Below are 16,710 nucleotides of genomic sequence, written 5' to 3'. Positions count from 1 at the left end.
GATGTCCTCTGTGATTCTGACACAGTGGTATCCATGGACCATGATGGGAAAACAGGTCCTACGATCTCAGGAGGATAAAGCAGCTGTCTTAGTTTGTGGCAGATACCTACTCCCCTAGTGATATTTCTTGTGACACAATGCCTGGTGTCTAGGAAGTATTCAGTAAATGTTGGTGGCTTTTTTCCTTTGTCTTTTAAAGTAGAAGAGCCCCTCTAATGATACTGATAGCTAACATTTACTGAATGCCTACTACATGTTATGCACAGGTCTAAGCACTTGACATGTTAATTCAAGTCTCTCAACAACCCTATGAAGTAGATATTTGTTTGTTATCCTACTTTATGGATAAGAAAGGCTCATGGACATGACTAGCTAGAACTGAGGTATTCAAAAGCAAAAATTCTTACCTCCCCTTCTTATAAAGAGAATAGGGAAATTATATTGGTAGATGTCTGATTACAGTGTGAATTAGAACTCCAGTGCATATGATCACCACAGGCAAAAGTAGGCAATGGAATAAAGTCTTATGTTAAAGTAGACCGTGTGGTTATCAAAGACAATATGTTGTTGTACATAGATTTGGTATTCAGCCAGATAAATTAAGAAGCCTCTTTTCCTTACAAGCATACATGTTCACAATATACATTTCTTACATATTTTTAAAATAAAATTCTGGTATCAAAATAAACTTTTTTCAGCCATAGAGTAGATCACCTTTTTGGTATTTTTGTCTTTATATTATTATGCTGTGTCTTTTACATTTAAAATTGATATATGTTTGTTTATTTAGGATAGTTTAAAAAAGAAAAAGAAGTCAAAGGATGCAGTTGAGAAAGAAAAGGTAAGTATAATTTTACATTGCGTTAAGGTAGTATGTCATACATCACTTCAAGAAATAAACAAGCCTGACCAGGCAGTGGCGCAGTGGATAGAGCGTCGGACTGGGATGCAGAGGACTCAGGTTCGAGACCCCAAGGTTGCCAGCTTGAGTGCGAGCTCATCCGGTTTGAGCAAAAGCTCACCAGCTTGAGCCCAAGGTCGCTGGCTTGAGTAAGGGGTTACTTGGTCTGCTGAAGGCCCGCGGTCAAGGCACATATGAGAAAGCAATCAATGAACAACTAAGGTGTTACAACGCACAACGAAAAACTAATGATTGATGCTTCTCATCTCTCTGTTCCTGTCTGTCCCTGACTCTCTCTCTCAAAAAAAAAAAAAAAAAAGAAATAAACAATAATGTGTTCCCCTTTTTAACTTGAGATTTATTTATATTTGCCTTTGTGGGTTTTCCTGTTGATTTAAGGAAATTATTTATTGGGTTAATTATTGAAGTTAGAAGATCAAAAGAGAATTCCAACAGGAAGTTTGCATTTATATAGCTGAATGGATTATCTCATTAAAAATTAGATTAAAAATTCAAAGTAGGCCTGACCTGTGGTGGCGCAGTGGGTAAAGCGTCAACCTGGAAACCCTGAGGTTGCCGGTTCAAAACCCTGGGCTTACCTGGTAAAGGCACATATGGGAGTTGATGCTTCCTGCTCCTCCCCCCTTCTTTCACTCTCTCTCTCTCTCTCCCCTCTCTATAATGAATAAATACAAAATCTTTAAAAAAGAAAAAAAATTCAAAGTAATGGATATTAAACATTTCCTTTGTCTCCTCAAGACATTTTAAAGGAAGCCCTTTTAATTAAAGAATATGGACTTTTGTTTCAAATTGAGTATACCATAGAGAAGTTTTAAAAAAAATTTACTATTGTAAGTACATACTTTATCTTTACTTGTGATTTAACTATAATTAATGCTAGATTTATCCCTACCCATGTTTCTGATTTAGATTTTAAATTTTGAGTTCTGATCATTAAAAATACAGAAAAGAAACCTAAAGACAGCAATTACTAACAAAAGAAACTACAGGCCCTGGCCGGTTGGCTCAGTGGTAGAGCGTCGGCCTGGCGTGCAGAAGTCCTGGGTTCGATTCCTGGCCAGGGTACACAGGAGAAGCGCCCACCTGCTTCTCCACCCCTCCCCCTCTCCTTCCTCTCTGTCTCTCTCTTCCCCTCCCACAGCCAAGGCTCCATTGGAGCACAGATGACCCGGGCGCTGGGGATGGCTCCTTGGCCTCTGCCCCAGGTGCTAGAGAGGCTCTGTTCACAACAGAGCGATGCTCCGGAGGGGCAGAGCATCGCCCCCTAGTGGGCGTGCCGGGTGGATCCCATTCGGGCACATGCGGGAGTCTGTCTGACTGTCTCCCCGTTTCCAGCTTCAGGAAAAAAAAAACAAAACATTTTTCAAAAATGGGATATGCAGATTGCCCTGACGCTGGCAAGAAATCATTAGTAATAATGGCAATTATATTATTTAATGAAGTTTATTGATGGTAAGAAAAATTTGTATTTTGTTTTATTCTAAAAACGGAAGAACATTCCGGTAGACCTTATACAAACATGAAATACTAGCACTGCATTTGATTTTGAATGACTTCAAAATATAAGGTACGGAGTAATATAAATAAACATAATGTAATAAACAAGTATCCATAAACAACTAGAACTAACATGATTTACATTTTGTCATATTTGCTTCAGGTCTTGTTTTATTTTTTTAAAAGTACTAGACACTTTCTACTTCCTTAGAAGCAGCTGTTTCTGAAATTAGTTGCATCCTTCCTTCACCTCTACTTTGGTTACAGATATTCATAAATAGCATAGAGTAGCTCCTATTTTCAATGTAGTATATTGTGTTTTCCTTCTGAAACTTTTTTCTTTTTTTTTTTAATTTTATTTTTTTAATGGGGCGACATCAATAAATCAGGATACATATATTCAAAGATAACAAGTCCAGGTTATCTTGTCTTTCAATGTGTTGCATACCCATCACCCAAAGTCAAATTGTCCTCTGTCACCTTCTATCTAGTTTTCTCTGTGCCCCTCCCCCTCCCCCTTTCCCTCTCCCTTTCCCCCTCCCCCCATAACCACCACACTCTCATCAATGTCTCTTAGTTTCACTTTTATGTCCCACCTACGTATGGAATAATGCAGTTCCTGTTTTTTTCTGATTTACTTATTTCACTTCGTATAATGTTATCAAGATCCCACCATTTTGTTGTAAATGATCCGATGTCATCATTTCTTATGGCTGAGTAGTATTCCATAGTGTATATGTGCCACATCTTCTTTATCCAGTCATCTATTGACGGGCTTTTTGGTTGTTTCCATGTCCTGGCCACTGTGAACAATGCTGCAATGAATATGGGGCTGCATGTGTCTTTACATATCAATGTTTCTGAGTTTTTGGGGTATATACCCAGTAGAGGGATTGCTGGGTCTTATAAGGTAGTTCTATTTTCAGTTTTTTTGAGGAACCACCATACTTTCTTCCATAATGGTTGTACTACTTTACATTCCCACCAACAGTGTATGAGGGTTCCTTTTTCTCCACAGCCTCTCCAACATTTGCTATTACCTGTCTTGTTAATAATAGCTAATCTAACAGGAGTGAGGTGGTATCTCATTGCAGTTTTGATTTGCATTTCTCTAATAACTAAAGAAGATGAGCATCTTTTCATATATCTGTTGGCCATTTGTACTTCCTCCTGGGAGAAGTGTCTGTTCATGTCCTCTTCCCATTTTTTTATTGGATTGTTTGTTTGTTTGTTTGTTGTTGAGTTTTATGAGTTCTTTGTATATTTTGGATATTAGTTCCTTATCTGAGCTGTTGTTTGAAAATATCATTTCCCATTTAGTTGGCTTTCTGTTTATTTTGTTATCAGTTTCTCTTGCTGAGCAAAAACTTCTTAGTCTGATGTAGTCCCATTCATTAATTTTTGCCTTCACTTCTCTTGCCATTGGAGTCAAATTCATAAAATGCTCTTTAAAACCCAAGTCCATGAGTTTAGTACCTTTGTCTTCTTCTATGTACTTTATTGTTTCAGGTCTTATGTTTAGATCTTTGATCCATTTTGAGTTAATTTTAGTACAGGGGGACAAACTGTAGTCCAGTTTCATTCTTTTGCATGTGGCTTTCCAGTTTTCCCAGCACCATTTATTGAAGAGGCCTTCTTTTCTCCATTGTGTGTTGTTGGCCCCTTTATCAAAAATTATTTGACTATATATATGTGGTTTTATTTCTGGACTTTCTATTCTGTTCCATTGGTCTGAGTGTCTACTTTTCTGCCAATACCATGCTGTTTTGATTGTCGTGGCCCTATAATATAGTTTGAAGTCAGGTATTGTAATGCCCCCAGCTTCATTCTTTTTCTTAAGGATTGCTTTGGCTATTCGGGGTTTTTTATAGTTCCATATAAATCTGATGATTTTTTGCTCTATTTCTTTAAAAAATGTCATTGGAATTTTGATAGGAATTGCATTAAATTTGTATATTGCTTTGGGTAATATAGCCATCTTGATTATATTTATTCGTCCTAACCAAGAACTAGGAATATTCTTCCATCTCATTATATCTTTTTCGATTTCTCTTAACAATGGTTTATAGTTTTCATTATATAAGTCCTTTACATTCTTTGTTATGTTTATTCCTAAGTATTTTATTTTTTTTTGTTGCAATTGTGAAGGGGATTATTCTTTTGAGTTCGTTCTCAGTTGTTTCATTGTTGGCATATAGAAAGGCTATCTGTATGTTAATTTTGTATCCTGCGACCTTACTGTATTGGCTTATTCCTGAAACTTTTTTCACTCAGCATTCCTGTTGACATTTATCCTTGTTGATGCTCTCAAATTTGGCTTTTTTGCTTATATTATTTCATTATATTAATTTGCCACAATTTATTTCTCCATTTTCCCGTTTGTGGACATCTAGATTGTTTTCATTTTTCAGTAATGTGAACAAGTGCTTCAGTAGCTATTCTCTATCTATTTTTTCCTTTCCACAAGTTATTGTCAGTTTTTTGAGATATACCTGGGACTATAATTTCTGGGTCCTAGGATATACATACATTTAACTTGTCTACCTTTTGCTCACCAAAGTGCTTGTTACTAATTTGCATTCCTGCTAGTAGCATATGACAGTCTTCTTGTTCCACATACATACTTGTCAATACATGGAGGCTCTTCTTTTTGTTAGTTTAATGTGTGTAGATCAGCAATTTCAACCAGTGTTGCAGTGTGCTACAAGAAATTGTTTTTTTTTCCTGAAGTGAGAAACAGGGAGGCAGATAGACTCCCACATGCGCCTGACCGGGATTCACCAGGCATGTCCACTAGATGGCGATGCTCTGCCCATCTGGGCTGTTGCTCTGTTGCAACCGAAGCCATTCTGGCACCTGAAGCAGAGGCCATAGAGCCATCCTCAGTGCCTGGGCCAACTTTGCTCCAATGGAGCCTTGGCTGCAGAAGGGGAAGAGAGATAGAGAGAAGGGTAAGAGGGAAGATGGAGAAGCACATGGGCACTTCTCCTGTGTGCCCTGACGGGGAATCAAACCTGGGACTTGCACATTTCCAGGTTGATGCTCTACCACTGAGGCAACCAGCCAGGGCCCCGCAAGAATTTTTAAAACATGCAATACCTGGCTATTTAGTTGGGGTTACTGACCTCTTTGCCTTAGATTGTCAGATAAAAGAAAATGACAGTATCCAATAAAACAATAGCTATTTGGTGTGAATCACTCAAACTTAATTGATTTTGGTTATTTTGGGGTTTTGTGGGGTGTTTTTTTGTCAGATTGGCAAAAATTCTCTGTATTGGTATGCCACAGAATTTTAGTAATTAGTTTACATGTGCCACAAGATGAAAAGGTTGAGAATCACTAGTGTTTGCTTATTAGCCATTCAGATTTTATTTTCTGTGAATTGTGAATTGCCTGTTTAGTCTTTGCTCGTTTTTCCATTGGATTGTTTTTGGTCTTTTTGTTTGTTTGTTTGTTTTTGTTTTTTGTATTTTTCTGAAGCTGGAAACGGGGAGGCAGTCAGATAGACTCCCGCATGCGCCCGACCAGTATCCACCCAGCACGCCCACCAGGAGGCAATGCTCTGCCCCTCCGGGGCATCGCTCTGTTGTGACCAGAGCCACTCTAGCTCCTGAGGCAGAGACCAAGGAGCCATCCCCAGCGCCCGGGCCATCTTTGCTCCAATGGAGCCTTGGCTGCGGGAGGGGAAGAGAGACAGAGAGGAAGGAGAGGGGGAGGGGTAGAGAAGCAGATGGGCGCTTCTCCTGTGTGCCCTAGCCGGGAATCGAACCCGGGACTTCTGCACGCCAGGCCGACGCTCTACCACTGAGCCAACCGGCCAGGGCCCTGGTCTTTCTGATTAATAAGAGTTATATATTTTGGATACTGCTACTCTTTTATATACATGATTAACATCTTTTGGTTTGTAGTGTCTTTTAATCTTATTTAGGGTGTCTGTTGTAATCATGTAAAGGAAAGGTTGTGACTTTAGTATGTATTAGTCATTGTTTTTAGCCTCATTTTTATTTAAATTGTTGTGAAAGTGCAATGTGATATCCAGTTTAAAAACATAATGGAAAAAATATTCTAATTATAATGTTTGTGGAATTTAATATGTGATAAAGGTAGCTTTTCCTGGGACACACTGACTAGCCATTTGGAAAATGTAAAGCTGGACACTCATTAAGACTAAATTCCAGATAAGTCAGTTCTAAATTATGAAAATGTAACTAGAGAAAAACATGGACAATATTATATTGGAGTGGGAAACAACTGCCTCAGAGTCAGGAACTTATGAGCACATAATTCTAATTCTGAGTGGCAGGAAAGATAAAAAAATCATGAAGAAGTTTAAATATAATGACCAGACTTAAGAAAAACTAGGAATGCATAATTTAAAAACTTAGTGATTTTCAGTATTAAAGAACACCTCATAGGAAAAATTGGTAAAATATGTGTTAGTAATTCTAAAAATAAATATGAACTATAAGCCTATTTGAAATTAACATGATAAAAGAGCCTGATAAAATAGGTATTTACTCAAAAGAGTAAAATAAACAATTGTGCCCTGCCCAGATAGCTCAGTTGGTTAGAGCATCATGCAGAAATGCGGAGGTTTCTAGTTCAATCCCTGGTCAGGGCACATAAGGGAACAGATTCATGTTCCTGTCTCTCTCTCTCTCTCTCTGTCTCTCTCTTTCTGCCCTCTCCCTTTCTCCCCCACCCCCCTTCTTTTTCTAAAATCAATAAAAATATTAAAAAGAATTGTAGGGGCCCTGGCCAGGTAGATCAATAGATAAAGCGACAGCCTGGCATGCCATAAATCGTGGTTTCAACCCCTGGTCAGAGCACATGTGAAAAACAATCACTGAGTGTACAACTGAATGGAACAGCCAAGTGAAACAAGTTGGGGCCTCTCTGCCTCCCCTACCCCTGTCGCTCCCCCCCCCAAATCAATTCGAAATATTTTTTAAAATAATCATGGGGTTGTGGGAGATTGAGAAAATCATTTGGAATTTGAGTGAAGGCTACTTTGGTCTTTGACTTAATCATTATTATTAGATAAAGATTTTGTGCTCAAATACCCTTCACTGTATTTCAACTTTGTTTTTAACAGCAAAGAACCCCTGTGCCTGCCCTCTGAAAGAGACGGATTAAGTAAATGGTGGCATACACTTTCAGTGAATGTCAAAGGCCACCTTAAATGACTATGTAGTTGGCATGGAAAGGTACTCTTGGGGGAGAAGAGCAGGTTCCAAACAGCAAATAATTCTGTAAAATTGTAAATATACACATAGGGGGATATTTCCAAAAATCTTGATGATATCAAATCCCTGGTAGTGGATTTAGGTGAGTTTTCTTATAATGAGCATTTCTCTTTTCTACCAAAATAATAAAGCTTTAGTCAGCTATAATCTAACACATAAGATCATTGCTATTAGTTTATTTTCTGAAGCATGATTTTTTTTGCTTATTCAAAATTAGGTTTGTGCTATAAAAGTTTTCTATCTTGTTTGTGTGTGTGTGTGTGTGTGTGTGTGTGTGTGTGTGTGTATAGGATTAGGTGGTGAGAATTTTTCATTGTGTGGTTTTCTTGTGTTTGTTGTTATAAACTACTTGAGACAGAAAAAGTATATGGAAAATAATAAAATGATAACCAGCATGTCCAATATGAAGCTTTAATCCTAACATTTTTTTTATTTCTTAAAATATATATTAAAGTCGCTATAAATACTCCTCTAGTCTCACTCTGAGACCCTCTCCTTCCCCAGAGCTACATACTCACTTAAGAGATGCAGGTTTTTTTAAATGTGAATTGAACACTGAATGCTCTAAGGCAGCGGTTCTCAACCTGTGGGTTGCGACCCCAGCAGGGTCGCCTAAAGCCATTGGAAAATACATAATGCATATCAGGTATTTACATTCCGAATCATAACTGTAGCAAAATTACAGTTATGAAGTAGCCACCAAAATTATTTTTTGGTTTGGGGTCACCGCAACATGAGGAACTGTATTGCGGGGTCACGGCATTAGAAAGGTTGAGAACCACTGCTCTAAGGACTTATTGTATATATATCTCTCTAGGTCATTGCAAACAGTTACCATTGGTTCTTTGTAGTGCAAGACCTGTCTGATCCAACATTGGATCGAAACAAAAGAATTAGAATACAGAGGACTCAAATCTTACAACATTTATATAGTTCTGTATGACTTTTTAAATTGTATCATGAATAAAGAAAGTAGGGAGGATATTCTGTGTAATTGGGTATGAAGTTATTTCTTTTGTTTATTTAAAAAAGGCATTACCTTATTGGAATTAGAGACTGAATCCTGGTAAATGTCACCAGTTTTAGAGATATCTAAAATGACAATTGATAATTTGTATTTGCATGGCATAGTGATATATCTTTTTGAATCAAAATACATGTCTTTTATTTCTTTAATAGGATATTAAAGGACTCAGCAAAAAGAGAAAGATGTATCCTGAAGATAAACCTTTATCATCTGAGTCCTTGTCAGAGTCAGATTGTATTGAGGAGGTAAGTATATGATCAAATCTATTCACTTTAAAATGTTTAATTATTTGATTTAGTAAATGCTGATTTAAAAAAAATAAGGATTTGAATTACTTTTCTGGTATAGTGCACTATGAAACAGAAAAGGAAGTTTTTTCTTCTTTAGAGTGTTTTGCATTTTCCCATAAGATAATTATATTACACCTGACCAGGTGGTGACGCAGTGGATAGAGCGTCGACCTGTGACACTGAGGACCCATATTCAAAACCCAAGGTTGCCGGCTTGAGTGTGGGATCATAGACGTGAGCCCATGGTCGCTGGTTTGAGCCCAAAGGTCACTGGCTCAGCTGGAGCTCCCAGTCAAGGCACATGTGAAAAAGTAATCAATGAGCAACTAAAGTGCCGCAACTATGAGTTGGTGGTTCTCATCTCTCTCTTCCTCTCTCTCTCAAAAATATAGATAATTACATTATTGTTATTTTGATAATTAACCATATTCTTACGTACCTTTCCAATCTGAGATGTATATTATTTTTTTTGTTTTGTTTTATTTTTTGTTTGTTTTGTTTTTTCATTTTTCTGAAGCTGGAAACAGGGAGAGACAGTCAGACAGACTCCCGCATGCGCCCGACCGGGATCCACCCAGCACGCCCACCATGGGGCGATGCTCTGCCCACCAGCGGGCGATGCTCTGCCCATCCTGGGCCTCGCCATGTCACGACCAGAGCCACTCCAGCGCCTGGGGCAGAGGCCACAGAGCCATCCCCAGCGCCCGAGCCATCCCCAGCGCCCGGGCCATCCCTGCTCCAGTGGAGCCCTGGCTGTGGGAGGGGAAGAGAGAGACAGAGAGGAAAGCGCGGCGGAGGGGTGGAGAAGCAAATGGGCGCTTCTCCTATGTGCCCTGGCCGGGAATCAAACCCGGGTCCTCCGCATGCTAGGCCAACGCTCTACCGCTGAGCCAACCGGCCAGGGCTTATTTTTATTCTTTTAATATTTTCTTATACTGTCATTTTGACTACATGACAGATGCTGTATGATGTGTAGCATGTTGAAGCCCAGCATTTTCTTGTTTTCGGTTGGAACCACTGTTTAGGGAGTGCGGAGGTGTGAGGTGGAGCAGAAATGCTGGCATGGTCTCAGTTTCTCTGTCTGTAAAATGAAGGACTAGGATAAGGTCATCTGTATAGTCCGCTTCAGCTCTGATATCCCTGTCTTAGAATTGGAGTCCACTTTTAGCTAGTTTTAGGTCGTAAGTAACCATCCTTAAAGTATTTCTTGGAATTGGTTTCCCTGTTTGTAAAATAGGGCCTACTGCTCTCATTTTGTAGCAGTATTTTATAATTCCCCCTGAAATTAAATTTCTAGGTTGTGTGTGTGTGTATGTATAACCTATATATTTTTATATTACTGTCCCCTAACAGAAATAGAAGAAATACAAGAAAGTAATAATGCATAGTTTTATTAAATTATCTTGGTATGTAAATAAATGCTATGCTGTGTTCATAGCTTTTCTTTTATAATTAGGTTCATTACATGAATGTCTAGTGGGCTGTCAGCAGTCCTGTCAGGGCCATCCTGGATATTGTGGGGCAGCGTCCTCTGTCTCCTGGTTAAATGTGGATCCAGCACAGCTGCTGCTGCTCCTGTCATTGTTATGTCAGGAATAACAAAAAACAGTAATTTCCTAAGTGCTCTCTAGAGCACTTGTCTTAAAATATGTTGTATTTGAACTTAACATTAAGTACACGTGAGCTTTATCAACTTTGAATTTAGTCTGTATCCAGTGTACTGTACTTTAAAAGATTGAAACAAAATAATAATGGAAGTGATAATTCTTAAAAGAATTTTAATCAGTTGGTTTATACTGAGTATACTGCATGTACAGCTATTATTTATTGAACAGCAGGAGTCAGAGAAAGGACCACCTTATTCCAGGCACTTCCCGTGAGGGAGGATATAATTTCCATTTTACAGTCAGTGAAGCTGGGATAATACACAGCAGAGGAAGGATTCAGAGCTTAGTCTCTTTTATTTCAGAGCTTGTGTTTTTATCCATTGTACCTCACTGCCTTTTTTTAAAATTGATTTGAGAGAGAGAGAGAGGAACATAGATCTGTTCCTGTATGTGCTGTGACCAGGGATCAAACTGGCAACCTCTACTCTTCGAGATGAAGCTCTAACCACCTGAGCTATATCCGGCCAGGGCCTTACTGCCTTTTTTGGGTGCTGAAAGGGAATATAAGAGAAGACCTTTAGAGACTTAAAATCTTAATTTCTCTCACATTAAATGTTTTTTATTTTATCAGCATTGTGATATAACAGGGGTTTGGGTAAAATAAGGCATTTAAAATGTCATTTGGTTATCAAAATGTTTTTTACATATAGATTTTAAGATGCAATGTATATTAAATGGAAGAGAAATGCCATGAGTACAAGTTAAATGTTTGTCTTTTCCACTAAAACCTACACTTTCTAGGTGCGAGCAAAGAAGAAGAAAAGCAGTGAAGACAGAGAAAAAGCAACTGCAAGTATCACTTATGTTTTTACATCACAGCAAGCTGTCATTTATTTCATATAAAATGAGTCATGGTAAAGCACGATTGCATTTACTAGGACCAAATAAATATCTGTTGTGGTGTTTGGCAACTTCACTTAATGTGTTGGAGAAAATTACATTGCCCCAGAAAAAAGGAAAAATACCCTGGTAGCAAACGTATTCTGTTTCCATTTCAGTATTTTACTTTTCGAAATGTAAGGTCAAACTTGAGAGAGAGAGAGAGGCATCAACTCACTGTTCCACTTAGTTGTTCCATTTACTTAGGCAGTCATTGGTTGTTTCTCGTACATGCCCTGATGTCCTGACCAGGGGTCAAACCCGCCACCTCTGGTGTGCCAGGATGACGCTTTATCCATTGAATCGCCCGGCCAGGGCCTTGTTTGACTTTATTAAGGTGTAATATGAAATGTGATACTAAGTTATAGTGATTCCCCCATCTTCTTTAGTAGTTACTTCCACATCAGCCAAGCCTGGTAATAACAGGGAAAGCCTCTCAGCACAAGCTGCAGTGAGTAATAAGCTGGGGTGTGCCAATATGAATGACTCATTAGTGAAGATCATTTCTACAGCCAGCTCTGCTAGTGCACAGGTTGAGGAGGAGGAGAGGAGAGAGGAGGAGGAGAATAAAGGAAATGAAAGTGGCATTCAAATGAAAAGCAGACCAACCTAGAGAAAATGAATCCAGATTATCAGAGTAATGTGGACCACCTGTCAGCTGAGTGACGGGAGCACTCAGTGCAAGTGTGGACTGTGGCCTTGGGAAGGCATTTTTCTTAGGGAGAGGTAAAACAGAAATACAAACAGCATCATTTGTAGATGTGAGCGTAACTTCCATAATTTCCCTAGCTCTTAAAATGAGGTTCCTTCTCTGATAAGATTCACTTGGTAATGTAGGATTCCGAATTAACTTTTTATATGTGTTCAAGACCAAGGTGACATTTAAGAGACTTTTAAGTGAAGACTGCTTTGGTCTTTGGCTTAGATTAATTATCAGATTAACTAATTTTTGCTCTGTGTTTGCATTCCTCATGCCTCGTGCATTTTGCTAGCTCTGCAGGCACGGTGCCTGGTGTTGAGAGTGCTGTTGTGTGGAGAACAAGAACAGAGGGTGGTTTGAGAGAGGGGCTTCGGAGAGGAAGAGCCTCTGAGGAGGGAAAATTAAACAAATCGGATTTACGAGGAGGAGCCCACATGTGCAGATCAGAGGAGGAATATTCTAGGCACAGAGGCGCTGGAGGCCTGTGTGGGAAGGGGCTTTCCGTGTTTGAGGAGCTGGGAGCGTGGAGCACGGCCTGGTTACTCTCAGCAGACAGGGGGAGCCATACACAGTGAGCTGGGAGATCAGCAGCGTGCATCCCGCAGCAGAGGGTTTGGGTTTCCATTAGAGTGTTAGAGGTTGCTGTTTTGAGGATTTTGAGCAAACAGGTGACCTGAATCAACTTTGCTTTTTTAAAGAGTTTTGGCAGTGGAGCTGAACGGGCAGAGCTGAGGAGTGTTCGTGTCACAGTGGTAGTAATGGAGAGGGACTGGCATGACGGATTTGAGGTGTGTTCTGGACTTGGATGGCAGGCCTTGCTTGGTGCTGTGAATGTGAAGAATGGAGTTAAAGCAAAGAGTAAAAGACAAAGACAGCTTAGATTCTTTGGCTAAAGTAAGATGACAGATTAATGGTGCCATTTACTAATACGGCTAAGAATGGATTTGGAAAGAAAAATTAAATATTTTTATGGTAATTTTAGATATGCCTATTAAATAACTAGGTGGAGCTGTTGAAGCATTTGCGGTCTTCAATTCAGAGTAAGGGACTGGATATAAAGATTTGGTATGTAAGTGGCATTTAAAGTATGACTGGAAGAGCATGTGGAAAAGAAAGTAAGTAAATTCAGAAAAGTTGACTAGAGGAAGAACCAACAAAGGCAGTAAAGAAGTCTGTGATAGAGGAAAAGCAGCAGAATGAGGTATATCATGGAGGCCAAGAAGAAAAGTCTTTTAAAAGAGAGGGCAACTATCCTTTGATGAAAAAGTAATCAAGATCCAAAACTTATTTTTAAAAGCCCAAATACAAGATTTTGGACTTTCTGTCCCTGTGTACTTGGGCTTATAATGAAAGTGATGAAAATTAGTTTAGAACCACAAAGTGGTAGAGGTCTTTGAGAGAGAAGGGAGGACTGGAGAAAGTTCTGGTATATGTGGAAATAGATAGGAAGTTTTGCTTTTACTACCCTTATATGTCTCTTTTATTGCTTTATATCTATTTTCTTCTGAACATCAGGAACTAGTCTTTCATTTGATACCACCATACCATCTGTTTCTAAAGTTGCACCTTCTCTTCTGCATCTGAAACAGTCATGAGAATCAGAGTTCAGCAAAATTCTGGCTTCCTTTATCCAGTGATAACTGGATTACTTTTACTAGGCGTCAGTGGCATTTCCTCTAAGCTGAAAAAGATTTTCAACTGTACCATCAGTATTTTGTACCAATTAACTTAAGTGCTCCCAATCTAAGCAGTACATGATATCTGTGTTTCTATTTACTTAAAAATAGCAGATTTAATATATCTATTCCCTGAAAATTATCATTTTGCAAATACATTGTTTTGTTGTGCGGGGATTCCTTTGAAGTGACAATTACTTTACCATTAGAAATTAAATAAATGAAACATAGCAGTTGATACCATGATTCAGTTGAATTTATTTTCTACAGGAAATTTTGTTAAAAGCTGCATTAATGTGCTGGTGACTTAAGAGCTTTTCCTTATCCTTTTGAAAATCCACAAGCACTCTTTGTCATTATTATATTGATTATTGAAACTTTTTAAGAAATGTTTTGAATAGCTTCTTGGTTATGTGGATTGATATAACTGTACAGTAGCTCAGGAGTACTTGTTTTTAATTCGGATGTTTTCATGTATCAATGTCTAACATAGAACTATCTTTACAGGAAAAAACAAAAAAGAAAAAGAAGCATAAGAAACACAGTAAGAAAAAGAAAAAGAAGGCTGCTAGTTCAAGTCCTGACTCGCCGTGACGTTAGGAAAAATCAAGATTCCCTTATAAAGAAAGTGCAATGTGTGAGGAGATCTCAACTGTGAAAATAATGACATATTTACTAAATGCATGAATTTTGTCGTTTCTGGAGTTATTCCTGGACTGTTCAGTAGCAACTCAGATGCACTGTGTGAAAGGGCCCTGCTAGTTGCCTGCTGCTAGAACATCCACCTTTTCCTCTTCTGTTGCTTAGTAAGTCTGGGAGATAATATACTGCAGTCATGCTAGTGCTTTGTAGTGGGAATAAAGTTCATGTTAACCAGAAGTGTCTAATGATAAATCAACAGAAATTGAGCTTGGATACATCATTAAGATGTAAACAGAAATGACCAGTTGACTCTAGTTAACATTTTTGAAGTAGGGATTACACTGATATTTGAAAATCCTTACAGTGTAGATAAGTTTATTTAAAAGTTTTCCCCTTGTATATTTTTATTTACCTGGGGAAAGAGCTTTTAGGGGTGGGGGTTGGTTTGCTATTTCTTTAGCCAACAGAATAGCGTGCCTTTTATCCTCACATCCGATGTTTGCAGACATAGTAGCCATGCTTCATGGGAGGTCAGAGCTGGGCATGGCTGCCCTGCGCTTCCTGTGTGTCCTTGGAGTCAGTCGTATGCTGCTTTGAGCGAACCAGAGAAACAGCCTTCTGCAGCACGAGAGAGACCCGGAAGCTCTGGGTTTACCTCCACTTTGATAATACTGAATGATTTTTAGTGGTAGAATATGTTATAACATTTGAATTAATTTTGACTACGCTTTGGCTTTGGAAAGGAGTCATTTCAAGTAGACACTGGTACTTTTTGAACTTGATAGCTAAAGATTCTAAAATGCATGTTTTATACTGTTAAGTTTTAACTAGCCAGGAAGATTTTATGTAACCAGTGATAGCTATTTTTTGTATGGATTTTGTTTAGGCTGTAATGTTTAGCTTTTATTAACTTTTTATCCTTGCTATCTTAAACTCCTTACTGCATTTAATGGCACGCTTGCCAAAATACTTTAGCATGTGAAAAGCAGATTTTTGTTTTCATTAGGTTTGTTTTGGTTTGGTTTGTAACAGCTTCATATTGAAGCTGAGACCATATGCAAGTTAAGTGGCAGACCAAGTATGCTGTCTTGTTACATAAAGCTCTTGCCTGAATCTTAGTAAATATAACATTTTAAAAGTTTGTATGTTCATAAAAAATTAATGACAAGTTAAACTTAAGTGAGAATTACATTATTCTTTTTGTGTCATTTAAGATTTTGTGCCTCATATCTCCTGCTGAATTGTTTACTAGTTATGTTAAAAAGAATTGATAAGTCATTTTCACTTTACATTTTTATATAATCAGGTAACTTGAAATATAATTTGATGTATAACTTTGCCTGTGTGCTAATTATAGTGGTATATGCACAAAATGTTTTGGCATGACAAGAGGCTGAATAAATAGCTATTTTACTTAAAAATAGCTGTGTTCTTATCAACTCTGAGTCACAAGTAAAGTTATAATGATTAAGAAACATTACTAGATGTTAAGTGCTAAGAGGATACGACATGTCCCCAAGTTCTTAGTCGTTAGAAATAACATGTTTCTTGGTTAGTTTCCTTAAATTTTATGCTTAAAGCTTTACGCTATTACCTAATAAAAGATATCTATATGCTCTTGAGCACACATCAAGTTTGAGGTACATTTTGTATCCAAAAGGAAGTTTCTCGGAATTAGGATTTTATGAATCTCCTAAAGGATAAGTTTATCAGGGTACGTATGTGTTAGTTTTGCTATGAACATAGAAGGGTAGCTCTGCAGACAGGTACAGCACAGGATGAGTGTGTTCCACTAGAGGCAGTTGTTTGTTGTATTAGACTGGGAAGAAAGTGATTTGGCAAAAAAAAAAGTATACTATTTCCAGACTGTTGACCATCTGGGAGATAATATTTTTCATTATTTCTCTTATGGTAGCATTAGCATTCTCCTAATAGGTATGGGAAGAAAATTTGGTTGGTAATGTTATGTGCAAATCTACATCTCCTCCTTCCTCTTAACCACCCCTTTTCTACACAAGACATGCATTTTGGATGATTATGCCAAAGTAACTGCAACAAAATTAATGACTGTCTGGATAGAAAAATTGTGCTGCTACTTTCTGGTTGTTTTGGACTTATTTGGCTGCCCTGATATTTAGGTGTTTTAAATACCAGATGAGTATCC

At 38.2% G+C, this 16,710-nt stretch overlaps 1 protein-coding gene across 2 annotated transcripts in view; it reads left to right on the top strand.

Annotated features, from left to right (window-relative positions):
- Positions 1-15,965, top strand: part of FAM133B (family with sequence similarity 133 member B) — a 32,908-nt gene extending 16,943 nt beyond the window's left edge. The window contains exons 8-12 of one of the 2 annotated variants that reach the window (XM_066239722.1): positions 791-841; positions 8,845-8,937; positions 11,391-11,438; positions 12,927-13,016; positions 14,412-15,965. In XM_066239722.1, coding sequence (XP_066095819.1) covers positions 791-841; positions 8,845-8,937; positions 11,391-11,438; positions 12,927-13,016; positions 14,412-14,498 — 369 coding nt within the window. In that variant the 3' untranslated portion in view covers positions 14,499-15,965. The remainder of the gene's footprint in view (positions 1-790; positions 842-8,844; positions 8,938-11,390; positions 11,439-12,926; positions 13,017-14,411) is intronic. The other variant, XM_066239723.1, reaches the window with a different exon arrangement.
- Positions 15,966-16,710: the final 745 nt, after the last annotated feature.

This window comes from Saccopteryx bilineata, chromosome 7 (genome assembly GCF_036850765.1).
Source record: "Saccopteryx bilineata isolate mSacBil1 chromosome 7, mSacBil1_pri_phased_curated, whole genome shotgun sequence".
Taxonomy (NCBI): domain Eukaryota; kingdom Metazoa; phylum Chordata; class Mammalia; order Chiroptera; family Emballonuridae; genus Saccopteryx; species Saccopteryx bilineata.
This window is presented reverse-complemented; position numbering and strand designations above follow the sequence as displayed.